The sequence below is a fragment of the Triticum aestivum genome, chromosome 4B (assembly GCF_018294505.1).
Source record: "Triticum aestivum cultivar Chinese Spring chromosome 4B, IWGSC CS RefSeq v2.1, whole genome shotgun sequence".
Classification (NCBI taxonomy): Eukaryota; Viridiplantae; Streptophyta; class Magnoliopsida; order Poales; family Poaceae; genus Triticum; species Triticum aestivum.
In genome coordinates, this window is record NC_057804.1 from 60,082,898 (window position 1) to 60,110,510 (window position 27,613).

Genomic DNA, 27,613 nt, shown 5'->3' on the forward strand with positions numbered 1-27,613 from the left:
TTTCTATGCTTGTAGATCATGAAAAGAATGCTTTAGGTGCTGGTTATATTGTTGAATTAATTCATTATGCTACTGAAAATTATTATGAGGGAGGAATATATGCTTGTAGGAATTGCAATAATGTCAAGTTTCCTCCCTATGTGTTGAAAATCTTGAAGTTATGCTTGTTGTGCCATCCTATGCTAGTTGATTATTGTTCCAATAAGTTGTTTGCTCACAAAATCCCTATGCATAGGAAGTGGGTTAGGCTTAAATGTGCCAGTCATATGCTTCATGATGCTCCCGTTATGTTTCACTTCTTATCTTTTATGTGAGCATCATTACCATCATCATGCCTAGCTAAAAAGGCGTTAAAGAAAAGCGCTTGTTGGGAGACAACCCAATATTTAACCTTACTGTTTTAGTGTGTCCACGTGATTATGCTACTGTATTAATCATGTTTTATAGCTTTTACTTCAATAAAGTGCCAAGTAGAACCTTTGGGAAGACTTGGGTGAAGTTTATGTGATCTTGCTGTGAAAAACAGAAACTTTTGCACTCACGAGATTAGCTGCCATTTTTTACTGGAGAGTGCTATTAGGTTGATTCTTTTTGAATATGATTAATAGACAAATTACTCATGTCCAGAAATTTATTTCATAATTTTTTGTGTTCCATAAGTATAAGTTTGATACAGATTACTACAGACTGTTCTGTTTTTGACAGATTCTGTTTTCTATGTGTTGTTTGCTTATTTTGATGAATCTATGGGTAGTATCGGAGGGTATGAACCATAGAGAAGTTATAATACAGTATATATTACACCAATATGAATTTAGAATGAGTTCATTACAGTACCTAAGTGGTGATTTATTTTCTTACACTAACGGAGCTTACGAGTTTTGTGTTGAGTTTTGGGTGGTTGAAGTTTTCAAGTTTTGGGTAAAGATTCGATGGACTATGGAATAAGGAGAGGCAAGAGCCTAAGCTTGGGGATTCCCAAGGCACCCCAAGGTAACATTCAAGGAAAACCAAGCAACTAAGCTTGGGGATGCCCTGGAAGGCATCCCCTCTTTCGTCTTCGTTCATCGGTAACTTTACTTGGAGCTATATTTTTATTCGCCACATGATATGTGTTTTGCTTGGGGCGTCATTTTATTTTGTTAGTATTTGCTTGATGTTATTTAGAATAATGTTTTGCATATTTAGTTTCAATAAAAAGTCAAGGATAGCCTTTGCTATGCTTATTTTGCTAGTATACATGTTGCTGTTTGAAAACAGAAAGTTTACCGCTGTTGTAAAAATTCCCTAGAAAAGTCAGAGAGTGATATAATGTTGAATCTTTTTGCATGATGAGCTCTGATAAATCTTTACAGCGTAGTATTTTTCTTATAATTTTTGGAGTCAGGGAAGTATTGATACTCTTGCATTCTTTACAGACTGTACTGTTTTGGCAGATTGCTGTTATGTTTGCATTGTTTGCATATGCTTGCTTGCTTAATGATTCTATTTGAGGATAGGAGTATTAAATATGCAGAGACATTTAGTATTAAATGTTGAATAATAATGTTAGTGATTTGTTACAGTAGAAGATGGTATGGTTTTGCATTGGTTTATACTAACCTATCTCACGAGTTCTTGTTGAGTTTGTTGTGAATGAAGCTTTTGATAAAAAGAGAAACCATGATATGAGAGGAATTAAGGAGACACAAAAGTTCACGCTTGGGGATGCCCAAGGCACCCCAAGATAATATTTCAAGAAGTCTCAAGCATCTAAGCTTGGGGATGCCCCGGTAGGCATCCCACCTTTCTTCTTCAACCACTATCGGTTAGTATCGGTTGAGCCTAAGTTTTTGCTTCTTCAAATGAGTTGTGCTATCCTTGTATTGCAATTTTATTTTGCTTTGCTTGCTGTTTGAATAAGATACCAAGATATGAAATTCTTTAATGAGAGAGAGTCTTTGCATAGTTGCATAATTATTTAGCTACTCTTTGATCTTCACTTATATCTTTCGAAGTAATTTGTCGTTTGCTCTAGTACTTCACTTATATCTTTTAGAGCACGGCGGTGGTTATAGTTTGAAGAAATTGCTAGTCTATCATGCTTAACTTATATTATTTTGAGAGTCTTAAACAGCATGGTAATTTGAATGAAAACTATCATAGGAAGTGAATTGGATGCTATGATCAACTTGGTGCTTGATAATTGTTTTGAGATATAAAGGTAGTAATGTTAGGGTCATGCTAGTGGGTAATTATGAAATTGAGAAATACTTTTGTTGAAGTTGGCAAGTCCCGTAGCATGCACGTATGGTAAAAGTTGTGTGACAAATTTGTTGCATGAGGTGCTCTTTTGATTGTCTTCCTTATGAGTGGCATTCGGGGACGAGCGATGGTCTTTTCCTACCAATCTATCCCTCTTGGGGCATGCATAGTAGTACTTTGCTTCGAGGGCTAAGTAGACTTTTGAAATAAGTATATGAGTTCTTTATGACTAATGTGAGTCCATGGATATACGCACACTCATCCTTCCACTTTGCTAGCCTCTCTTATTACCACGCAACTTTCGCCGGTATTGAACCCATTATTTACCTTCCTCAAAACAGCCACCATACCTACCTATTATGGCATTTCCATAGCCATTCCGAGATATATTGCCATGCAACTTTCCACCGTTCCACTTATTATGACACGTTCCATCATTGTCATATTGCTTTTTGCATGATCATGTAGTTGACATCGTATTTGTGGCAAGGCCACCTTCATAATTTTCATACATGTCGCTCTTGATTCATTGCATATCCCGGTACACCGCCGGAGGCATTCATATAGAGTCATATCTTGTTCTAGCTTTGAGTTGTAATTCTTGAGTTGTAAATCCATATAAGTGTGATGATCTTCATTATTAGAGCATTGTCCCAGTGAGGAAAGAATGATGAAGACTATGATTCCCCCACACGTCGGGATGAGACTTCGGACTTTATAAAAATAAAAGAGGCCAAAGAAGCCCACCAAAAAAGAGAAAAGAAAAAAAACGAAAATAAATAATAAAATGAGACAAAAAGAGAGAAGGGACAATGCTACGATCTCTTTTTCCACACTTGTGCTTCAAAATAGCAGCATGATCTTCATAATAGAGAGTCACATATGTTGTCACTTTCATATACTAGTGGGAATTTTTCATTATAGAACTTGGCTTGTATATTCCAATGATGGGCTTCCTCAAAGTGCCCTAGGTCTTCGTGAGCAAGCAAGTTGGATGCACACCCACTTAGTTTGTTTTGTTGAGCTTTCATATATGTATAGCTCTAGTGCATCCGTTGCATGGCAATCCCTACTCACTCACATTGATATCTATTGATGGGCATCTCCATAGCCCGTTGATACGCCTAGTTGATGTGAGACTATCTTCTCCCACTTTTTGTCCTCACAACCACCACCATTCACCACCATAGTGCTATGTCCATGGCTTGCGCTCATGTATTGCGTAAGAGTTGAAAAAGCTGAAGCGCATTAAAAAGTATGAAACAATTGCTCAGCTCATCATCGGGGTTGTGCATGATGGGAGTATTTTGTGTAATCAAAATGAAGCATGGCCTAACTATATGATTTTGTAGGGATAAGCTTTCTTTGGCTATGCTATTTTGATAGGACATGATTATTTGCTAGTATGCTTTGAAGCATTATTATTTTTATGTTTTATAAGCTTTTATCTTGAATCATTTGGATCTGAACATTCATGCCACAATAAAGAGAAATTACATTTAGAATCGAGCTAGGTAGCATTCCACATCAAAAATTCTGTTTTTATCATTCACCTACTCGAGGACGAGCAGGAATTAAGCTTGGGGATGCTTGATACGTCTCCAACGTATCTATAATTTTTGATTGTTCCATGCTATTATATTACCTGTTTTGAATGATTATGGGCTTTATTATACACTTCTATATTACTTTTGGGACTAACCTATTAACCGGAGGCCCAGCCCATATTGCTGTTTTATTGCATGTTTTAGTATTTCGAAGAAAAGGGATATCAAACGGAGTCCAAACGGAATGAAACCTTCGGCAACGTGATTTTTTGGAAGATTATCTTCCTGGAGACTTGGAGTCCACGTCAGAAGATACTCGAGGAGCCCAGGATATAGGAGGGCACGCCCCCCCCCCCTACTGGGCGTGCCCCCTATCTCGTGGACCCCTCGAGCACCCCCCGACCGACATCTTTCGCCTATATAAGCCTACGTACCCTAAAACCATTGAATATCAAGATAGATTGCGAGTTCTGCCACCGCAAGCCTCTATAGCCACCAAAAATCTCTCGGGAGCCCTTCCCGGCACCCTGCCGCAGGGGGGATCCATCACCGGTGGCCATCTTCATCATCCCGGCGCTATCCATGACGAGGAGGGAGTAGTTCACCCTCGGGGCTGAGGGTATGTACTAGTAGCTATGTGTTTAATCTCTCTCTCGTGTTCCCTCTATGGCACAATCTTGATGTATCCCGAGCTTTGCTATTATAGTTGGATCTTATGATGTTTCTCCCCCTCTACTCTCTTGCGATGAATTGAGTTTTCCCCTTTGAAGTTATCTTATCGGATTGAGTCTTTTATGAGGACACTTGATGTATGTCTTGCCGTGCTTATCTGTGGTGACAATGGGATATCATGTGCCTCTTGATGTATGTTTTGGTGACCAACTTGCGGGTTTCGCCCATGAACCTATGCATAGGGGTTGGCACACGTTCTTGACTCTCCGGTAGAAACTTTGGGGCACTCTTTGAAGTGCTTTGTGTTGGTTGAATAGATGAATCTGAGATTGTGTGATGCATATCGTATAATCATGCCCACGGATACTTGAGGTGACAATGGAGTATCTAGGTGACATTAGGGTTTTGGTTGATTTGTGTCTTAAGGTGATATTCTAGTACGAACTCTTGAATAGATTGATCCAAAAGAATAACTTTGAGGTGGTTTCGTACCCTACCATAATCTCTTCGTTCGTTCTCCGCTATTAGTGTCTTTGGAGTGACTCTTTGTTACATGTTGAGGGCTTGTTATATGATCTACCTATGTTATTATTGTTGAGAGAACTTGCACTAGTGAAAGTATGAACCCTAGGCCTTGTTTCCTATCATTGCAATACCGTTTACGCTCACTTTTATTGCTCGCTACCTTGCTATTTTTATAATTTCATATTACAAATACCTTTATCTACCTTCCATATTGCACTTGTATCACCATCTCTTCGCCGAACTAGTGCACCTATACAATTTACCATTGTATTGGGTGTGTTGGGGACACAAGAGACTCTTTGTTATTTGGTTGCAGGGTTGTTTGAGAGAGACCATCTTCATCCTACGCCTCCCACGGATTGATAAACCTTAGGTCATCCACTTGAGGAAAAATTGCTATTGTCCTACAAACCTGTGCACTTGCAGGCCCAACAACGTCTACAAGAAGAAGGTTGTGTAGTAGACATCACCAGCCTACATGGCACCACACGCCCCGCTGGCCCGGACACGTGTCACAGCAGGGAGGAGCGGCAACAGACGGGATGGGGGTTCGCATTAAATGCGCCTTGTCCCATATGGCTAGCGATAAGCCTAGCCACAGTACCCTGATGCCACGTCCTGTGTGCCACTGTGGCGATCCCCTTTCCTATAAAAGGAGGGCCAAGGCATACTGGAGAGGGATTCAGACCGCTGAGCAAGTGACTCATTGTAGCTAGCTCAAGAACAACAAGAAGACTCAAATAATACACTAAGCAAGAGTAGGGTATTACGCATGTCGCGACCCGAACCTGGGTAATCGACCCGTGTGCTTTGAATTGGCCACCGATCGTGCTCTCCTCTCAATCCTGCGCCCCGCAACCGTAGTAGGGATCCCAGTTGATCCCATAGGTGTCGTTTCCACTGACATATGTATACAATATATGTATGTATGTATGTATGTATGTATGTATGTATGTATGTATGTATACAATTTGCATAGAAAACATTTGACCACATGTATGTATGTATGTATATTTTAATGTTGTATCTTAAAAATATTGATGAAAACCATGTTAATATCTTAATGTTGTAATTAGAAAAAAGTTTTTATATGTATGTATCTAAATTTGCACTATATGTTGTAGATGGCTTAGCTAGTAGATGACTAGCTGAGCAAAAAAGTTGCATAGAAAACATTTGACCATGTATGGTAGAATAAATTTGCATAGGAATTTTTTTGACCATAGGGTGCAATTTTGACCAAGCATAGAAAAAAGTTGACCATATGTATCGTATAGAATAAAGTTTAATTTAGATGTTTTAGTTGTTGTAGATGAACGGTGGAATTTGCATAGATTTTCTGTTTTTTAGTTTTTTATACTTATATAGAAAAAAGTTGCATAGAAAAAAGTTGACCATGTATTGACAATCAAGCATTTTTAAAAATGTTAAATCTGCATAGAATTTGTTCTCGACATCAACAATGCCTGGCCCGCATCCTCGTCATCGACTCGTTCGCGACGACATCCTGCTTCAGAGGCCCCATCTCCGCCGGGCTGGCACTGGGAGGCGCTACCTTCAGGGGCGCGCAGCTTGGTCAGGAACCCGGCCCCGGGTCCCATCGTCGACCCGGAGCTCCTTTGGTGGCGTTCGCATGGGCCACTTTTGGTGCGGAGGCAGCCGGTCTCGCCGGAGGTGGTACGTCACCGTGCCAGGGAGGAGGACAAGCAAGTCCATCGGTACATGGATGCGTTGGACGTCAGGTTCTCCAATACCTGGCAGGTTCTTCAGGGATCTCACCCAAGCTATGATCATGTGATCGTTCCTTTCTCTTTGGGTGTCCACTGCCCGGGCCTCAAGAACCGCGAGTGAATTAGATTCTTCGATAGTATTCGATCTGTATTAGCTAGTGATGTTATATATATGATAATATTCAAGATGTATTAGTGATAATACTCGAGATGTATTCGAGATTATATTCTAGACGATTTATTCGATATTATATTATTCGATAATATTTGAGATGATGTATTCGAGATTATATTCGATGATCCATATTAACTAATTATCTGGATTATTCGAGATGTATATATGTTATCTACAAATTCAGTTTTTCCTTATTGATTGCATTTATGCATTCTAATTTGAATACTAAATTGTTTTATCTTTCTTCTGGATTAGTTAAATAAAAGTTATGGACAATACCGGTAGAGAAGGAGAAGAGGCCCTGTTCAAGATCATATTCTCCCTAAGACCAGATGAGAATGAAGAAGATGACGGCTCGCAATATCTGAACAATACCGGTGATGGTATGTTGTTCAATGAAGACGAACGAATAGATGAAGTGCAGAACAATGATGATGAAGGAAATGTTGTTCTTCAAATAACAAAGACTGGCGAGGTATATTTATATAAGGCATCTGGTGATCATCACATGTTTTAATTGATTTGTATATATATTACGAATCAATCTTTCTTCTTTTAGCCCTCCGGATCGAGCAAATCTTCTACAAGCAGCAGGACAGTTCGAAGCCCAACCAAATTGTTGCCGGATGGCGTAAAGTACAACATCGATGCCATCAAACCTAATGGCGAACCTTATGAACCTAAGAAGAATGCGAAGAAGTTCATTCGTCAATGCAGAGTTATTGTCAGGGACCAAATCCTAGTCTCCGTTCAAGAATGGAAAAAGCCAGCAAAGGGAGATCTAGATGTTACTTTTGTCGACCAAAGAGCAAAATATCTGCTTTGGAATCACTCATCTCACATTTCACCCTACCAGATCATTTGACAGATGCAGATCTGGAGAATGTCAAGAAGAGTGCTCTTAATAAGATGGCGATAGCATTCAACAACCACAAGAAAAATATATGGGCCGCGTACTTCAATGCGGGAAAGCAGACTCCAGAATTCAAGGGAACACTAGAGAAGGCAAGAGCTCACTGGGACGCTTTCGTGAACTTCAAGGAATCGGAAGTAGCTCAGGAATGGTCGAGAAAAAAAAGATTAATGCCGCGAAAAAGCATTGGCACCATAAGCAGGTGGCTACGAGGTGGCCCGGCCTAAGTGGGATCTTGCTGAGCAAGAGATGATGGATGCAGGGGTCACTCCAGTTGCATTGAGCTGGCCCCCGGGTGCAGGACTTGGTTCTATGCGCATGGGGGAAAGTTGGACCCAAAGACACGCGAGGTTTTGGAGCAGGCATGTCTTAAAGGAGCCGATGAAAGTTTACTTGTTGCAATAGAAGAGGCTCGAATGGGGGTGTTCACGCCCCAACAGAGAGAACGACGAGCTTACACGCGCCCTGAAGAATCTTGAACACCGGGAAGAACACGAGGCAAAGCGTTGTTCCGTGGTTTAAGGGTTTTGCGAACTAGAACACCGACTATAGAAGCAGTGTGAGAAAGAAGCACTAGGAGGTGCAGAAGAGGAAGCTAGAGGAGGAGCGGAGGAAGCAGGAAGTAGACCGCCTTCAAGGCCTAGAGTCAAAGCACGCGGAGTTGGAACTCACTTTCAAGCGGCAGCAGTAGCAGATCGACTCACTTAGCTAGGAAAGGGGGCCTTAGCAGCGACAGCAGCTAGCGGATCCAGCATTGGATAGCACCATCCCATCCATGCCGAAAAGCAGTGTGGGTTCCACCCCGGGCGATGGTGCACTGGATAGATACCCTGTGGATGATATCATAGATACGACAACTTGTGAGCTACACATAAAAGTGAAGAACATATCCATGAAGGTGGCGGACGGCTATGCTTATACAAATCCCCCTGAAGCAACCTTCCATTGCAATCCGATTCCAGCTGGCTATGCTCGTGTCGAGGTTGATAAAGCTTGACATTTCTAGAGGTGATGAGGAGCGCACACTCGGAGAGGCCATACATCATATCATTCTATGGAGAAAGGATTGCATCGTCTTTTCAAGGCCACCGACACCGCGTCAGTCGGCTCCTCCTCCAAGTCCGCCACCATGTCAGCAGACTCCCGCTCCTCCAAGTCCGCCACCGCATCAGCAGACTCCTACTCCTCCAAGTCTTCCATCGCGTCAGCCCACTCCTCCTCCTCCAAGTCCAGCACCGTGTCAGCCGACTCCTCCTCCTCCAAGTCCGACACCGCGTCAGCCGACTCCTCCTCCTCCTAGTCAGGCACCGCGTCAGCCGTCTCCGCCACCTCAGCAACAGTGGAAGAGAGGCGCCGCAACTACGTCAGCTAGCGGTACAACAGGAGGCGAGAAATTCAGATATGGTCCAAGCCTCAAGACTCTTCCGAGGTTGCCTTACCACCTAACTAAGGAGGAAAACGAAGCCGAAGTGGCTGCCCAAGTGAAGGCCCATTTTGGACCGAAACCGCCCCTGTCACCGAAGGAGAAAGTACCTGAGCATGTCATACAACACTTTATTGATAATGCTCAACCACTTGTCAAGCATAGGGACTCAGACAATGAGCGCTCTATAAGGAAGTCATATCAAGCACACAAAAAAGAAGGAGTCGAGTTTGAGATCGAGCCAAGCAGCTAGCAAAAAAACGGGAAAACTGTTCCCCAGCTGGGAGAACAGGCAGTGCAATCGACCCCCTGCTCATTGTATAAACACTTGTGAGTACCACTGCTCAGCAGTTGGTAATAACCGACGATCATAGAAGGCAGGCTAAAGAGGTCGGTGTCACTGTAGAACAACTCCTAGGCATCGAGGACTTCCAAACGGTTACAGAGGAGGAAATAAAATGGAAATATGTTCGCGGCCAACCTCTGGTCAAGCCTGAGGAGGTCCGCTTCTATCAACGAGAATGTATGAATTGCATGAATGGTACCTAAGAGAACTAAAGACTACCGATCGAGAGTCCCTCAAGGTAAAAGTCGAGGCAGAGCATTACTTCCATGAAAAAGATTTGTGGGTTGAGTTTCAAGAAATGTTTTAGTTATTCAATCAAGACGCACTCGGAAAATCTACCATCAGTTGCTATTGTCTGCAAGTGATTTCTTTCTGTAATTTAAGTCTCTAGCTAGCTGTAGTGCTCGTTCATTACTTGTAATTATTCTCACTATATTCTTTTCTGTGGTATTATGCAGAATGAAGATGTATGAAATAAAAAGAGTTGGACGCTATGGCATTGGGTTCATTGACCCAAATACCATTAATGAAGAGACATGGATGCTCAGTGGGAACCAAAGGACAGAGAAAAGCTTGCTAGAGTTCTTGGTGCGACTAAATACCCAACCAGAAATACTACTTCCTTACAACTTCGGGTGAGTGACACTATCTTGTACTACAAATTCTGTTTTTGCTTACTAGATGTTAATAAGTGTAGTTGATGACTTATGCACATGCCCCTTAATTATACAAATGTGTGCGCATGCAGTTTTCACTGGATCCTCGTAATCATTGAAGTTGACAAGGGGAAAGTTCAAGTACTGGACTCACTACTTAAAGAGGTTAATGACTACACAATCGTGAGGGGGATGGTCGACACGTAATTTCAATCATTATCGAACTACATGTCGTCCTCTTTAGTTCATTTCCTGATATCAACTAATTAATAACTCCTTTATTCATTTTCTTTGCCGGCGGGCAGGGGCTTGGGAAAAGTTCATCAAACAGGTTGAATGCCCATGGAAAAAAAGTTGAAATGGTGTCGACCCAAGGTAATTAATTAAGTAGCTAATACTAGCTGTTGGGAAACGTAGCATGCAATTTCAAAAAAAATTCCTACGCTCACGCAAGATCTATCTAGGAGATGCATAGCAATGAGAGGGGAGAGTGTGTCCACTTACCCTCGTAGATCGAAAGCGGAAGCATTAACTTAACACAGTTAATGTAGTCGAACGTCTTCTCGAATCAACCGATCAAGTACCAAACGTACGGCACCTCCGAGTTCTGCACATGTTCAGCTCGATGACGTCCCTCGAACTCTTGATCCAGTAGAGTGCCAATGGAGTCGATGAGTTTCGTCAGCACGACGGCGTGATGACGGTGTTGGTGATGTAATATGTGCAGGGCTTCGCCTAAGCACTACGATTCTATCGGAGGAGTAAATGGTGGAGGGGGGCACCGCACACGGCTAAGAATAACTGTTATCTTTGGGGTGCCCCCTGCCCCCGTATATAAAGGAGGATAGGAGGGGCGGCCGGCCTAGAGGGGGCGCGCCAAGGGGGGAGTCCTACTAGGACTCCCAGTCCTAGTAGGATTCCCCTTTCCTATTCCGGAGAGGCAAAGGGGGAAGGGAGAGTGAGTAGGAGAGGGAAAGGGGGGCACCGCCCCCTCCCCTAGTCTAATTCGGACTGCCCATGGGGGGTGTGGCTCCCCTTGTGGGCTCCCCTCTCTCTCCCCTATGGCCCATGTTGGTCCATTAGTCTCCCGGGGGATTCCGGTAACCTCCCGGTACTCCAAAAATCATCTGAAACTTCCCAAAACCATTCCGGTATCCGAATGCAACCTTCAAATATATCAATATTCATATCTCGACCATTTCGAGACTCCTCATCATGTCCATGATCTCCGAACAACCTTCGGTCACCAAAACATATAACTCATACAATACCAATCGTCATCAAACGTTAAGCGTGCAGACCCTACGGGCTCGAGAACTATGTAGACCTGACCGAGACACCTCTCCGGTAAATAACCAATAGTGGAACCTGGATGCTCATATTGGTTCCCACATATTCTACAAAGATCTTTATCGGTCGAATAGTAATGTCAACATAGCTATTCCCTTTCTCACCGGTATGTTACTTGCCAGAGATTCGATCGTCGGTATCTCTATACCTAGTTCAATCTCTTTACCGGCAAGTCTCTTTACTCGTCCCGTAGTGCATCATCTCATAACTAACTCATTATTTACATTGCTTGCAAGGCTTCATATGATGTGCATTACCGAGAGGGCCCAGAGATACCTCTCTGATACTCGGAGTGACAAATCCTAATCTCGATCTATGCCAACCCAAAACACACCTTCGGAGATACCTGTAGAGCATCTTTATAATCACCCAGTTATGTTGTGACGTTTTATAGCACACAAGGCATTCCTCCGGTCCGGGAGTTGCATAATCTCATAGTCGGAGGAATATATATTTGACACGAAGAAAGCAGTAGCAATAAAACTGAACGAACATTATGCTAAGCTAACGGATGAGTCTTGTTCATCACATCATTCTGCTAATGATGTGATCCCGTTATCAAATGACAACTCATGTCCATGGCTAGGAAACTTAACTATCTTTTGATCAATGAGCTAGTCAAGTAGAGACATACTAGGGACACGTAGTTTTAATTATGTATTAACACATGTATCAAGTCTCCGGATAATACAATTCTAGCATGAATAATAAACATTTATCATGAATAAGGAAATATAAAATAACAACTTTATTATTGCCTCTAGGGCATATTTCTTTCACCAGCTAGCTGTCATCTCTTTAATTCTAGATTCAATACCGTTATCATGCATGAATAATTATTATCTGATTGAATTATATTCTCGTAAGGTCCTAAAGCAGGCGTAGGGGAATAATTTATGTGCATACTACGTTTGCAAGAACATTCGCATAATGACGTCCGAAAGGAGCAGAAATGATAGAGACCAATGGGTACGTTTGTGAGAACACTATTCACAATTTGTACATAATTATCTAATATATATATACACACAACTAGTACATGCATATTGATCTCCTTCTTTAAATATGAGGGAGGTGCGGGATAAGCTCCTACCAGAGGATTGCGTACGAGCAATTCAAGAGGAAATAGCAGAATTTTGTTCGACCAGGTCATAGATCCCAAAGGAAGAATACCATTACAAGTTGTAATGCATCCATGTAATGATCTGCAAATTATAGGAGAAATTGTATATATATATATATATAGTTTGAAATGAAAAAGAATTAAATAGAAAACACAAAACTAAAAGGAAAAATAAATCATAAACCCATAAACCCCTAAACCGTTCAGTCCCGGTTGGTGTAACCAACCGGGACTAAAGGCCCCAGCCCCCCGGCACGGGCTCCTGCCACGTGGTGGGCCTTTGGTCCCGGCTTGTGATGAATGGCACTGAAGGGGGGGGCTTTAGTCCCCACCCTTTAGTGCTGGTTGCAGAACCGGCACTAAAGGTCCTTACAAACCGGGACTAAAGTCCGATTCTGCACTAGTTCCACTACATATGTCCGCAGTTGGTACATATATTACTGGACGAAAACCTGACATCACTTACATCAAAGTTGTACTTCCGCTGTATGAAATTATAAGACGTTTTTTAGTTTCATGTATAAAACTTTTCACCCAAATTGTTCATGTTTCCCAATTCACCACTGGCTATGATATCATGCATCTTGTTACAGAAACAGATGTCATTTCATGAAGTTTTCCTACCATCCTTCTTTGTCTTCGCAGCCTTGACGGATGCCTTTTGTGCAGCAGCAGTGGCATTAGGCACAACCAGCACAAATGATGAAGGCATAAATGATGGAGCCATACCTGACCCCTCGAAGACATCTAAATGTGGAGGCATACACGCAGAACAAATACATGCACGCAGGCGAAAAATTGTGGTCTACTTCTGCTCACCCCTGAAGCACATATGTGGGCAACCAAAGAGCAGGCCTTAAAATGGCCACTAAGGCCAACTCCAGCGCACAACCCCAAACGAATGTCCGTTTCGTCCTCTTTTCATCCGTTTGGGGCAGGAAAACAGACACGATCGTCCGTTTGCGGTCGTGCACCCATCGGTGCGCCCAAACCGGCACGGCTCACCCCAAAACATCCGTGTGTTGTGGACTTGCATTTGTGCTGAAAAACCCAATTAGATGTACAAATAATATGAAAATATAAATATAAACATTAAAAGGCCACACGGCCGCAGTACCCAAGTTCACCATAGTTCATAGTGAAACTAAAACTTAATAAAAGACTTAAAAAACTAGATAAAAATGGCCGCCGCCGTTGCCGGTGAGGCCACTGTCGTCTCCAGGAGCCGCCCTTCTACGTGTCGTCGTTGCTGGTGAGGTCGACGTAGGAAGGTGGCTGCCAAAGGTGGGCTGGCGGCCCCTGCTAGACCGGAGGCGTCGGCGGCACCTGCACCACCTCCTCCCGTGGCTCCTGCTCCTCCTCCGGCGACCATGGTGGCGTGGATGACCATGGGCTGACTCCCACCGAGTTGGCCATTTTCGACGCCGTGCACGACCAGCTCCACCACTGGCCCACCAGGCAAGGATTCCATGCGACGAGGGGCTGCTCCTCCTACACCTCCTACTTGACGGTGATGTCCAGCTCCGGGATGGCCACGTCGCTGGCCGCAGAGAGGGGCAACATGGTTTCCAGGCCCACCCATTGCCGCTCGTCGTGCGTGTTCATGGAGTCCTCCATGACATGTCTCTTGAGCTAGGGCTCCTCCTCCTCGGTCATGGGTGGCGGTGGTGGAGGGGACGGAGATGGCGACGGCGAGATGCCACGGACACGCCTATGGTCACACGCTTGGTGCGGGCTGTCTGCGCGAGTTGAACACGGTGCGCGCGGGCTCGGAGGACGACCAACAAAGAAGGACCGCGCCGTAGGTCGTGTTCGTCACGGAACCACGTGTCCCATAACAGCGGGTCAATGGCATACCTGGAGTCCTGAAGGAGATCCGGTGGCAGGCGGGCATAGCGACGGTTGATCTCTTGGTGGAGGGCCGCTTACTAGCACAGCTGGGATTGGCACGCGGACAGCGGAGAGATGCCAGTTGTTTGGCAAATTGACATCTCCCCACGGGAGCGACTTGGACGTCTCCCAGTATCTGCTGCAAACGTGGACGTGGACATAGGGCCTGTTGCGCTGGCCGACCACCGGCAGCGTGATCCGAAAGGCCGGTGGTGCGGGCGGCGCGGAACTGCTGGAGCAGCGTCAGCCAGAGGAGGAGACAGCCTCGTATTCGTGCTTCCCCTTGCTGATCCAATGCCAGCCCATGGCACCGGTGAGAAGGTGGGCGACTGGGGGTGCGGCGGCTAGCTAGGGTTTGCTCTTGTCGGGGATCGAGGAGGCAGGACAGCCAGGAAGTAGAAGTTGTGGACTAGTCGGTCCACGGCTTCCACATTAAGAAGGACGATGACCCCTCCGCCCATGTGAATGAAAACCGGGGCCCACCGCTCATGCGCATTGAATTTGGACGGTGGAGGTAGGTGGGTGGCCGCCACGCATCCCCGAGGCGGACGACGAGCAAGCGCGTGCCTGTCCGTTCGACGTCCATGTGGCCGCAAATTGAGCGCGTGTTTGCGCCGATAATGGGGCAGACCGGATGCAAAAAGGACAAAATTTATGGATGCAGACGCACGTTGGCCCATGTCTTATGTACGTTTTGGTCCAAACGAACAAATGCGGACAGAATGGGGTCGTGTGTTGGAATTGGCCTAATGCAATGCGGATAACCAAATAACATGCAGGTGTTGATTTTTAAACAGCTTTTTCTTAACCAGGCCCAACTGATACATAGATAGACTGTGGACAAAATAGGTGGGAGTAACCAAACACGCATGTAGAGCTTCTTCCTTTCAGTATCGCCGCAGATCAAAGCTATAGTAAACCTGCAACTCCACCACGCTGCATTCTGCGAGAAGGTCAGACGCGGCATGCAAGAATGGCTGGCGCTCTCAAGTCTGAACAACATTGGACGACTTGAATGCGTCCAGGCTTCTGAAAGGGGAGGCGATCGACCATCTATCGAAGGGACCGGGGAGGCAAAATTTCATGTTTTGACCCTTTTCCGATAGAAATTCAGGATCTGACCCCCGTTTGAAATACTTTCGGGATTTGACCCTTTTTCCTACCGCCAAGGCCTCTGGCGATAGGGTTATACAACCTACCGCCAGGGGTCCTGGCGGTAGGGTACTAGACCACGTCAGCTAGCGGAAACGGTCGTCGTCCCCCTCCGTCGCACCCTACTGCCAGGGACCTGGCGGTAGGCTGTATAACTCTACCGCCAGAGCGCCTGGCGGTAGGGTCCGGGTAGTTATTTCGCTCGAAACCCCCACGCCCCTGCCCATCTCCCCCCCCCCCCCCCCCCCCCCCCCCCCCGTCGGCAGTTCCTCATTTTCTCCCCCAAGTCACCCCTCTTTCCCTCTCTCATCTCCTCTACTCCCCCCCTTGGATCTTCACCGATTCTTCACCATTTTGGCGGATCGAGATGGCCCCAAAGAGAGAATCGTAAGCTCCTCCGATCCATCCAATTAGTTTTTGCAAACTTGCTTCCGATTCGACGCATTATTTGCTTCAAATCCCTCATTTTTTTTGAACTTAGATTGAAAAAAAAATTGGCCTAAGATTGTTTTAGCTTGATTCTAGTTCTAGTTCTTAGTTCTTTACTAAGTAGTGGTAATGAATATGAACTCTAATCAATAGTTCATATGTTAGTGTTAAGATGAACCCTAGTTCATAATTTTTTTTAAAAAAAATTATGATATAATGCATGTGGGAGGAATTGATTGTAGGTTGATGATGCATGTTGATATGATGATATGAAGATGTTGGAGGAATTTTTTTGTTTACAAATATGATGATATGATGCATGTTGGAGGATTTTTTTTGTTTAAAAATATGATGATATGATGCATGTTGGAGTGATGATGCATGTTATATGATGATATGAACATGTTGTTGTGAGATAATACATTGAAAATTATTGTTGGAGGATTTTTTTTGTGATATGATGCGTGTTGATATGATTAAAGAGGGGAAGGATTTTTTTATATGAGTAATGTTGATATGATTTGATCCATCATGGTGACATGGTGCATGGTGATATGATTTGATTTTTTTGTGATATGATGCATGGTGATATGATTTTGATATGATGTGCTTACGATGTTTTTGTTTATGAACTTTTTATTAAGGCGGCCACCTCTTGCGGACAACATCGGCCCACGGTACTCCATGCTTGACTACGCATTCGACAAGGGTCATCGTGCCCGTTTCATAGAGAACGGAGAGGTAAGTAATATGAAAGAAATATTGATCAAAGTTTTGAGATTGATGAAAATAATTTACTAACTTTTGGCGTTCACTTTTTGACAAACGCTCCAGCCACTGCGCATGAGGGGTCACGGGGTTCATGGGCATATGGACTACAACAAGTGATACACGCCGTTCTTCAAGAGAGCCTGGTTGTTGGGTTTTGTGTTGCAGTTCAAGCATCAGCCGCTGACACTTGTCCATGTAGCTCTGACGGCTCTGATTGACCGATAGCGACCGGAGACCCATTCTTTCCATATCCCATGCGGGGAGATGACAGTGACCCTCGACAATTGGTCGATGATCACTGTCATGCCGCTCGAGGGTCATGCACTGACCGGGCGAGTGGAGAGGACCAACTGGCAGGAGAGGGTTACCACCCTCATCGGTAGCTGCCCCGATGCTAAGGTCAACCGTACATCCGGTGTGCCGTTGTCCTGGCTCTCAGAGCACCGGAAGACATGCCTCGAAGACGCCAATGAGACGACTGTGGAGTGGTATGCGAGGGCCTACCTATGGTATATATATCCTCATGGAGGTCGTGTTTCCAGACGCATCCAGGAACTCTGCCAACTGGTCCTATTTGTTCTTCCTAGCTGACTGAGATGCAGGGTACAGTTGGGGGTCCGCATCTCTCGCCTACCTATACCATTCGGTAAGAGAATATCTAATTGCCTACATACGTAAGTATGTCCATGACATTTTGTTATATCTGATCCTCATTTGATTTTTTGCAGCTTGACGACGCAACGCAGAGGACGGGAGACAAGTCCAATATGGGTGGCTTTGTCTGGGCCTTCTCCATTTGGATGTGGGAGTGGCTGCCGGTGGGGCGTCCTGAGGAGCTGCCAAGACGCCCATGGGGTGCCTATAGCGAAGACGGCGACGAGGCTCGACACCCCAATGTAGCTTACGAGTGGGACATTGTGAAACTCTACATGGGCCTAAACAAGAATTCGTACAAGACCTACACCAACGAGTTGGACGCTTTGACGAAAGGTATATGAACTTGCTAAACACATTTCTCTTTGATTCCACTTTTGACCGAGAGTGGCAACTTAGCACCGTATATGTAATAGCTAACCTAGTGACCGTATCATGACCAAGAGTGGGGCTTTCATCTAAACAAAGTGTGCGATGAGGACAGTGGTCTCTGGCGGTGCATCGTGCCCATGATCTGTGTGTACGCCGTCGAGTGGCACTTGCCACAACGCGTGGCAACGCAGTTTGGGATTTTTCAACATACCCCACCGGGCCAGCCCACCGATATCGGCGGCCACGCGCTCCACTTGTGAGTGCCCGCGCTTGTTCTTCATGTGCCCATGAATTCATTGCGTTCGACTTTGTTATGACGTTTCTTGTTGCTAATGCCTTGCAGGATGAGCCGGCAGAAGAATCAGTCGATCACAGATGGGGAGAGCATCATAAAAATCATGTGACAGAGTGGAACCGACGGAGGTACCGGAAAGACGTGGAGAGGAAGGTAACTAACTGGGATGTTTACCTGAACCGACACATGAAGTGGTACGATGATGGCCAGAAGCATCGTCTTCGTCTCAGGCCTCGGTGGACGGCGGAAGACATCGCGGAGCTGGAGAGGGATGACCCCGACGAAGAGGCCTACCAGACCGGCATCAGAGACATGCACAGTGGATTTAGGGAGTTTGCCCCCCTCATCAACAGAGTGGTAAGTTTGAACCGAGAGGTTATATTTAAATTATCTTATTCATCAACGTGAGTGACTTATGCCGTTGCAGTCTGGTAAGCTGAACAGGTGCATCTTTGAAGCCTCAAATGCACTAGGTGATGCCCCCGGGACCGTCCAATCTGAGAACAAAATGAGGGGGACGATGAAGGTACAATTTCAGCCTCCTCGGAACAGATGCATCTTCTTCACTTGAAATCATAAATGTGATACTTATTATGCCCTTGTTTCATTGTGAGTGCAGAAGTTCATGAAGCATTGTCGCAAGCTGGTAGGGCTGCTTGGGTGTGCTGGAGCTGGGTCGGTTGAAGCTTATCAGCCTGTAGCCACACAGGGTCACATCGCCTCATCGAGCATGCTCCCTCGTCGTCTAGGTTGGTTGAGGATGAGGAGGAGGAGGAGGAGGAGGAGGAGGCCACACATGAAGAAATGGAGGAGGAGGAGGAGGATGAGAGCAACGGGGAGGAGGAGTACGATGAAGATTATGGACCTCCAACAACTCAATCATCTCAAGCATCTCAGCTGTCACCGAAGAGGAATCCGAAGCAGAAGGATTTGCTGAGTCCGGACCCTTTCCAGAGACCGCTTCCTCGACGGCCCAAGAAGAAGACTGAAAAGCTTTGTTCAAAGAACAACAAGGACCGTACCTCCAAGAGAGGAAGGAGTAAGTGATTATGCTCTTCGATAGTTGGCTCTTGTAGTTTGGTTGAACTTTGTTTGGTTGAACTTGTCTAGTGGTTGTGAAACTACGTGGAACTATGTGTTTGCTATTTGTGGATCTATGTGTTTGCTACTATGTGAAACTCCGTTTACTGATTAGTTGAATTTCGTTTGAAATGTTCTATGCACTTCAAGTTATCTTAATATGGATCTATGCGATGCCCAAGTTTAATTGTTTAAAATCTGTGATATTGTAGTCATATTTTGTGAAACTTGCTATGATATTGCTGTCATATTGAATTTGAAAACAAGCAACCAAATGAATTTGAAACAACAAAACAGAGGACCCTACCGCCAGGCACCCTGGCGGTAGGGTTAGACATCCTACCGCCATCCCCCACGGCGGTAGGATGAACCTACCGCCAGGGCCCTTGCATATACCGTTACAGAAACTTTACACGGCAAAACACAGGACCCTACCGCCAGGGTCCCTGGCGGTAGGGTTAGACAGGCTACCGCCAGGTACCCTGGCGGTAAGGTACTTATCCACATCAGCGCAGGCAAACGGCCGCCGTCCCCCTCCTTCACGCCCTGCCGCTAGGGCACCTGACGGTATGTTGTCTAACCCTACCGCCAGAGGCCCTGTCGGTAGCAAAAGGGTCAAATCCGAAAATATTTCAAACGGGGGTCAGATCCTGAATTTCTATCGGAAAAGGGTCAAAACACGAAATTTAGCCGACCGGGGAAGCAAGCTAGCTGCAGTGCAACACCCTCTCCCTTCCGGTTTCAGTCACGAGAAGTGCAGCGTGTGCAGGGTGTCTGCGGGCGCGGGCCAGGCTATTCTGGGTGGCGTGTACAAGGTGTAATTTCGTGTAACTCTTTGTATGTTTAGCATTATTGCCCAGATACGACAATCCGGACACAAACTTGTGCAAGGTAGACTGATAACCATGCCAAGTTTGGAGAACACGGATTGCAACCGAGAGCATACTGCACGCATTAGTTCGTTTCTGCGGAAATTAGGAAACATTCATGCGTATGCAGCTCTTGTATAAGAACTGAAAATTATATAATGTTTATCGTCAAAAAAAATTATATATATGTTCTGAAACTGCACCGGACCCCAAGCTGGCCTTATTCTCTCGGGAACACTAGCCGTTCACGTGCCACATATGCTGTACTTCTCGATCTCTGTACAAGTCCAGGTGGAATGTTGATGAGCAGTAGCACCGCATCCGCGTGTACCAAGTAGTGCAACCACGTGGCCAGTGTCCACGCCAGAGCATCAAACCACACACTGTTCACGTGCGCTAGCTCACGCATACATTACTTCCAAGAAATTCGTCCCAGAGTTCATCGAAGCTCCATCACATCACATCTACTACGAGCTCAAGACAAAATGCTCCAAAAAAGAAAACCAATCCGTTGATGTTCTCAAAGCGACACACTGAGCAAAAGGATCTTTGCGGCAACTTGCCATTACACACGTCAGGTTACTGTCATGACTTCTCTTACTGTTGCGACCACTACTTGGGATTCAAAAACTCGCATCATCATAGAGAAGAGAAAACGAATGGTGGTACACTCGGCTGGCTAAACCGACGGGCCGGTGGGCGGGCCCGGCATATTCTGCTTTGAACTCCGGCCCCAAGAGCGTGAGGACACGGATCGCGTTGGCCTACCCGGATGCATATGCATATGCATATATTACTAAACGATATCTCTCCCAAAGAAGCAACCAAACAAGCTGGCGCTGCACTGTTCCTGTTCCCCTGCTTGCCGCATGTGTTAAGCTAAGCTGCTGCTCCGTTATTCGGGACGATATGTTTTTGGCGCATGAACCATCGCTTTCGCGGCTTGTCCATGTCAGCCAACCCTAGTCCAGCCAGCGGCCAGTGACTGGTCCGTCCGTCAGATCACCATGCCATTGCCATGATACTGTACCACCCGGCTGGGTGGGTTCCACTTGGACTAGTTTAGTTCCGGGAGAAAAATCCAAGAGTGTGTACGCACTTTTCTTTTCTTGCTTGCAGCGATGTGCGAAAAAGAACGGCTGATGTCGCAATGCTGTAGCCGTTCGCAATCTTGAAGGCGTTTGTCTTGGAACGCTGCGCCCCCTACCCGGTAATATGTCGTCGTGGGTTTGATGGTATGATTTACAGATGTTAGATGTTATCGTGGGACTTATCCTATGAGGATGGCTTTGCGATTGTTTTTCTTTCTTCTTGTAAGCCGATTTATTTGGTATTATCAATAATACTCTCTTTGTCTGAAAATACTTGTCGGAACAATGGTGTATTTCCTAACAGAGGGAGTGTATAGTTCTGCGTATCACTTGATGTAGAGGCTGAGAGTTCTTTCCTCTTTGAAAAAAAATTGATGCTTCTCGTGCATTATCTCAACGAAAATAGCTTAATACTCCCTCCGTTCCTAAATATAAGTCTTTGTAGAGATTTCATTAGATGGACTACATACGGAGCAAAATGAATGAATCTACACTTAAAATGCATTTATATACATCCGTATGTGGTTTATAGTGAAAGCTCTACAAAGCATTTATATACATTCATATGTGGTTTATAGTGAAAGCTCTACAAAGACTTATATTTAGGAACGGAGCCAGTAGCAAATAGTAGACCCTAACATCTATGCTATCAAGAAGGGGGTTTGAAACGGTGACAATAGGACAAAATGAAAGCCAACCCCAGACTTGAAACCTGCAGATGGAAACGCATGCGCCATTTTCCCTGTAAGCAAATGATTATGATGCTGCCGAAACTGCACCACTTTTCCTCAACAAAACGCAGCGTGGCGCCGCTTGATGCTCTGTAAGGCTGCGTAACAACCTGCAGGCAGCAGGCCGATGGGAGCTGCCGGCCGGCCGGCCTTGTCCCGGCGCCGTGGAAGTCGCTGGGTATGATCAGGCTGCTCAGACCTCAGTGCTCGGGTGTGCCTGACAGCTATCAGTGGCTTTCAGGCCGCTCCGGCGGGCCGTGCCTTTGACCGACTGTTGGGTGGGAGAACGGGGTTCCGACCCGACGGCCGTCTCCAGTCTCCGGCCGAGCGCCGGCGAGGTCCTGCCCTCTGCCACAAGAGCGTCAAAAACCTGCCTGTACCTCGGCCATTTCATATTTGCTGCTATCTGCTTCTTCTGTTACTGTAACCGTGTTCAGTTCTGCCACACCATGGGATGGGAGCGTGGATGTGACCAAGCTCTTCTTTACGGACATTGTTGGCTACAGCGACGGCCTCTTCTTTTCATAGCCACATCACTGACCTGCCTGCAGCAGGCTTGACATATGTATGTGCCAAAGTAGTCTGATACAAGGAAGCTCCATAACCGATCACTGTATATCCCACTAGCTCCTGCTCTCTGCGACGCAGCCAACATGTGCTAAACTCCAGCGCCATCCTCATAACAGGTTGAGCATATAATAGTCACAATGTACAACAAAGTTTGGAGTTAGAAGGCATCATCTATCACTGTTTTGCTTGTGGTAGGACCTCTCACCTCGGCCTCTTCCTGACAATAAGATTTTCACCTAGTGGAGCATCTACTCCCTCCGTTTCTAATACAAGACATTTTAGAGATTTCAAAATACAGTCTACATATGGATGTATATAGACACATTACTGGATTCTCTAAAAAAGGCTTGTATTTAGGAACAGAGGGAGTAGTTTATAAAATCTTATATCGTAGCGACCATCTTCTGTAACTCATTTCAGATGAGATTTTAGTTGTTTACAAACTGGCGACCACGACACACGCTATCTTTCCCGTCATTTCCAAGAACAATGGAGAACATATAATCAAGTCGATGAAACATACCAACCGTTTGGATTGACAAACGGCCTTACCTTGTTAGCAGTCATATGTATTATCAGTCAACGGAGGAAAGATAAAATGTCGCTAACTGGAAGTTCGACAGAAAAGAGGTGTTCGACAGATAAAATGTCTACACTACATACAAAATTTGAAAGGGATACGTCCCACTAAAACTGAAAGAAGAAGAAAAAGGGTAAACTTGTCTTTGTTTGGCCTCCAAAGTTTTCTATATATCTTTTGTCTACGATCTGTAGAACCCTAGGAAGCTGCTCCCTGCATGTACATCACTCTCCCAGTATGGAGAAGAGGACTCATAAAAACAACTTGCTCTCTTGTATCTTTGCAGAATACCTGTAGAAATAAATAGATAGAAAAACAAGGATGTGAGGAATCAAAGTCAGGACAACAAATCTGTACTGGACCACTGAAGAGCAGGAGATAACACTTACGGTTTCACATTTGGTCAGGAAGCCCCCTTTTGCAAAGTAGAAAAGCTCTGTTGTTTAATGATTTCCTGGCTGGAAGATCCTGTTTCATGTACAAACTTGACAGATTCTGACAGCCTATTCAGAAGATTTACCAGTGCAATGACCTCATTTCGCTGCAGCTGGAACTGGAATGATTACCATGAAACATTGTTAGACAAGACATGCTGAACATCTAAATGAACTCAAAAGGTAAACCTGTTATTCCATAGGAAATGTAGAAAACAATATAGCAAAGCATCCTGAACTGTGAGCTAGTGTCGTGTAAAGACGGTATGTCGAAAACTACTCTGACCAATCAGACATCATATACCTTGTATTACGTCATATATTGCAAAGCGTTCGTGGGTAAAATGCAATTGAACAGCATACCTGTTGATTCAAATTGTTCTCTCCATCAACAGAAAATAGAATCTTCAGTGCTGTTCCAAGCCCAAGAACTTGAAGCTTTCCCCATAATCGACACTTCTCACAACCAACACAGTCCATAATTGCACTATAAACAGAATGTTGCAGTGGGTACGGTTTCAGGTTCGTGAAATGCCTAATATAAATTAAAGCAGAGGGATTAAGGCACATACCTAATATTTCTAAACTGCTTCTGGATCTCCTGCTTTAACTCGGGGCCATTTTCACCTTGCCAGAGTTTTGCTTCATCAAAAGGTAATGGACATGCAGATCTTAACTTGTGGTTGTAAAGCAATTGCCTCACTAAAGATTGTGTTTTCAAGTCCTCTTCAGGATTGCCGGTGTTGTACTCTGCCTGCTCAAGGTAATCTGCCGCCTAAAAGATAGCAAACAAATTGTCACTCACGACAAGCTTTAGGCCAAAGCAACTCGACAGATTAATCTTTAAAATCAAAGATTAAGTTTTAATAAAGGAAGAAATAGGAACCTTGGTCACTGCCCGAAGAACAAATAGGTATGTGAAGTACAGATTTTCGACACGCTCTGGGTACTTCAGAACACGGTCATGCAACAACGAAAGATTATGTCCCCACTGTAATAAATATATACCAAACTTGTCAAATCAAGTACAAAAATCGTCTAATAAGCACCAAATTAAGTGTAGAGTAGTAGATAGATACCAAGTTAGCAGATTCGTCAAGAAGATAATCATAAGCAATATGTACAGATATTGAGGAGTGCAATCCAGAAATTAGCTTGTAAAGTGCCTTCTTCTCCTGGCACATATCTTCTGAAGGATCTGCGAAAATAAATGAAGTTTGAATAAGGCTTGTCCAGACAATTGTAGTGATATAAGCAACGCTAGACACTACACCATTCAACTTGGCTAGGACAGGCAACTGTACCATTAGGGATGCAAGCGGGCGTCCCGCATATCCCGCAAAACCAGCAAATCAGTTCACTTCTGGCCGGATGATTAACACTAAACTAGAGACGAATTCGTACTATCATGTAGCGCACAAACCCGCCCGCTTTGCATCCCTATGTACCATACCATAGAAGAGGAATAAATAAGCAACACACACTGCTCATAAGCGGTTGTTTAGAGCACTGCCAGCAGACTAAAACTTGAAGGTACTTCCTTTTGTTATACATAAGTATCCCACAGAAGGAACCATCCAATCTTAATCTTAGAGCACAACCACACAAGTGAACTTAGTTTGAATTGTTGTGCATTCTCTAAGGGAAGGATCATGCAACCTACAGGCACATCAATGATTCATTGAATATGTTGTGGATTCAGCCATAATGTACTTACAAACAAAGGATTCTACAGGTCAACTGCAGTCAGAATGGACATGTGAGAAAAAACGGAGAACATATGCTTACATTTTGGGCAATTTTCTTTGTAGATTGCGTCCCATATCCTTCTAGCTGAATCACCAGTATAACCAGTATAACGTTCAGGATTAAGTTGAAGATTCACATAAGTCATCTCAGCTGGAACAGGGATAATTTTTTGTTAATCATCAGATTTTCAGGGATGCATAAAGAAGAATTAAGGAAGAACGATGTACAAAAATGAGGGTAAACAATGTACCATTATCCGTCTCATCATCTGATGTCCATGGATTATCGGTTTCAACCCACCCTTTGAAAACCTTGGTGTCAAGGGTTCTATCAACAGTGGCTTCTGGTTTTCCTTCTTGACAGATCATGTTTTCAGGAGAAAGGCCACTGTAAGGCTTCTTGAATGGTTCGGGAAATTCATTATCTGGGCACTCGCATACACTACAGTCCCTGAGCCGACACATGCCATCATCAGGCCAAAAAGGGCAGTCACACCACAACTTAACCTAAGCAAGGAAATAAATAACCCAAGACTTAGAACAAATAAATGAATGGTTGTAATGTTGATTTTCAGGGAAGCATTTCTGTACAATCATACAGTAGCTAACAATTATACTAACCACAAAACATGTAACATTGGCTATGTTATCCTTAGCAGCAGCAACATCAAATAATAAACATATATCAGTGGCTTATCCTTAAAAAAACTGATTTGGTGCTCTATCACTTGGCTAAAAGGCCATCAACCTTATCCGAGCTAAGAATGATGTACGAAAGGAAGGGATAGGAACCACGAGTCGCCCTAAGAGACCCAACAGCTATCATCATAGTATGCTCAGTCCTCCATATCAGGATGTAATCTTTATATTGCTAACGTCAAAATGCACTAAAGGTCTGATCCTTGAGCTTGATGCTCTAATCAAGCAACCAACACTCTTTTTCCACATCAAGCCTAATCAAGACGTCAAAAAATGGCACCATATAAATGCAAGCCAGAACATTGTAGTAAATAAAGTGCAGTAACCTAGTGGATAATTATACAGTTATCACCAAGTCTCCCACATATCCAATTCCGTTACACAAATAGCAGAGCGCAAAAATCAGCTTCATGGTTATGGAGCAAATGGTCCGATCAAACATACACCACTACATAATTCTAGCATGTCAAGCTGGCTATCACGGTTCTTATTTCTTAACACCGAAATATCGCGATATGCACTTCCCATAAGCTAGTTCACACATAACAAAACCGTTAAAAACAGAAGAGCAAAATTTGCTTACCTTGAAGTACCTGAAGAAGGGCAGAGCGACGAGGTCCTGCAGGATCGGGTTGAGCACCTCCTCGTTGATGGCGTCCACCGTCTCGTAGTCGCAGCAGCAGTCCTCCACCATCCCCGTGTACTTCCTCGCGCCCTGACGAAACACGCGGCACCGCCCCCAAAACCACGTCGTCAGATCAAAACCTCCCGGAGCAGAAAGCCAAATCACGAGACCAAGGGCGGGTGGGGAGCCTTACGGGGCAGCCGCAGCCTCCGCCGCGCGAGAGGGACGAAATGGAGGGGAAGCCGCGGGAGCTCAGGGCCACGGCGAGCAGCGCCACGAGGAGGGCCCCCGCGGCCGCCGCCCATCGCCTCCGCCTCCGGCGCACGGCGCCGTCCGCCGCGGGAGGGGGGCCCTCTGACATCCCGCGCCGGGGTGGGTGGAAGCTTCTAGAAGCAAGCGAGATCTGACTGGACGGCGGCGGAGGAATTTTCTCGCCGTGTTTGCAGTTGGGGCGTTGGCGGTTGGGAAAATCGCGTAGGCTGCTGCTACTAATACAGAGGCTGCGGTGGAAGAATCCGCGTGCGTGCCTCGGTTTAGCCTTTTGATTGTCGGAACCGGCGATGCTGCGCACGGAATGACGGATCGGACGGCGTGTGTAGGGCTTGGGCGCAGCTGGACGGCTGGATATGGCCGGATGACGTGGTTGTGCACCTGTGGGCCGCCTGCGGCCAACAGCTCATTGACCAGCTCGCACGACACGTTAACTAAACCTCACACGGTGCCGACGTCAAGGGGAAAAAAACCTCGCACGGTGCCTTCGCGGGGTTGGCGTCTAGAAGAAATCTCTCCTTCGTTCCTCTACCTCTACACTTTCTCCACCAGCAGCAGCACAAGACGTGTCTTCCAGCCGTTAGATATGTCCCCCTCTTCTTCCCTAAGAGCATCTCCAGCCATTGGCATCTCAGGAGGCATAAAAATC

At 45.1% G+C, this 27,613-nt stretch overlaps 1 protein-coding gene across 1 annotated transcript; it reads right to left on the reverse strand.

Annotated features, from left to right (window-relative positions):
• Window positions 1-23,117: 23,117 nt before the first annotated feature.
• LOC123091009 (endoplasmic reticulum oxidoreductin-1) lies at window positions 23,118-27,191 on the reverse strand. The gene is made up of 10 exons (XM_044512398.1): window positions 26,888-27,191; window positions 26,653-26,784; window positions 25,622-25,877; window positions 25,411-25,521; window positions 24,702-24,820; window positions 24,509-24,613; window positions 24,195-24,397; window positions 23,986-24,109; window positions 23,578-23,741; window positions 23,118-23,479 (listed from the first exon to the last, which is right to left on the reverse strand). The coding sequence occupies exons 1-9, from the start codon at window positions 27,053-27,055 to the stop codon at window positions 23,592-23,594; spliced, it is 1,368 nt and encodes a 455-aa protein (XP_044368333.1). The 5' UTR covers window positions 27,056-27,191; the 3' UTR covers window positions 23,118-23,479; window positions 23,578-23,591.
• Window positions 27,192-27,613: the final 422 nt, after the last annotated feature.

What these genes read in the sequence shown, in the direction of transcription:
- LOC123091009 (XM_044512398.1), bottom strand. Translation starts at nt 27,055, where the DNA reads ATGTCAGAGGGCCCCCCTCCCGCGGCGGACGGCGCCGTGCGCCGGAGG. An exon ending in CCTTCTTCAGGTACTTCAAG is followed by an intron (nt 25,878 to 26,652) that starts GTAAGCAAATTT and finishes TTCCTTGCTTAG; the next exon opens with GTTAAGTTGTGGTGTGACTG. An exon ending in CAAAGAAAATTGCCCAAAAT is followed by an intron (nt 24,821 to 25,410) that starts GTAAGCATATGT and finishes TTATTTTCGCAG; the next exon opens with ATCCTTCAGAAGATATGTGC.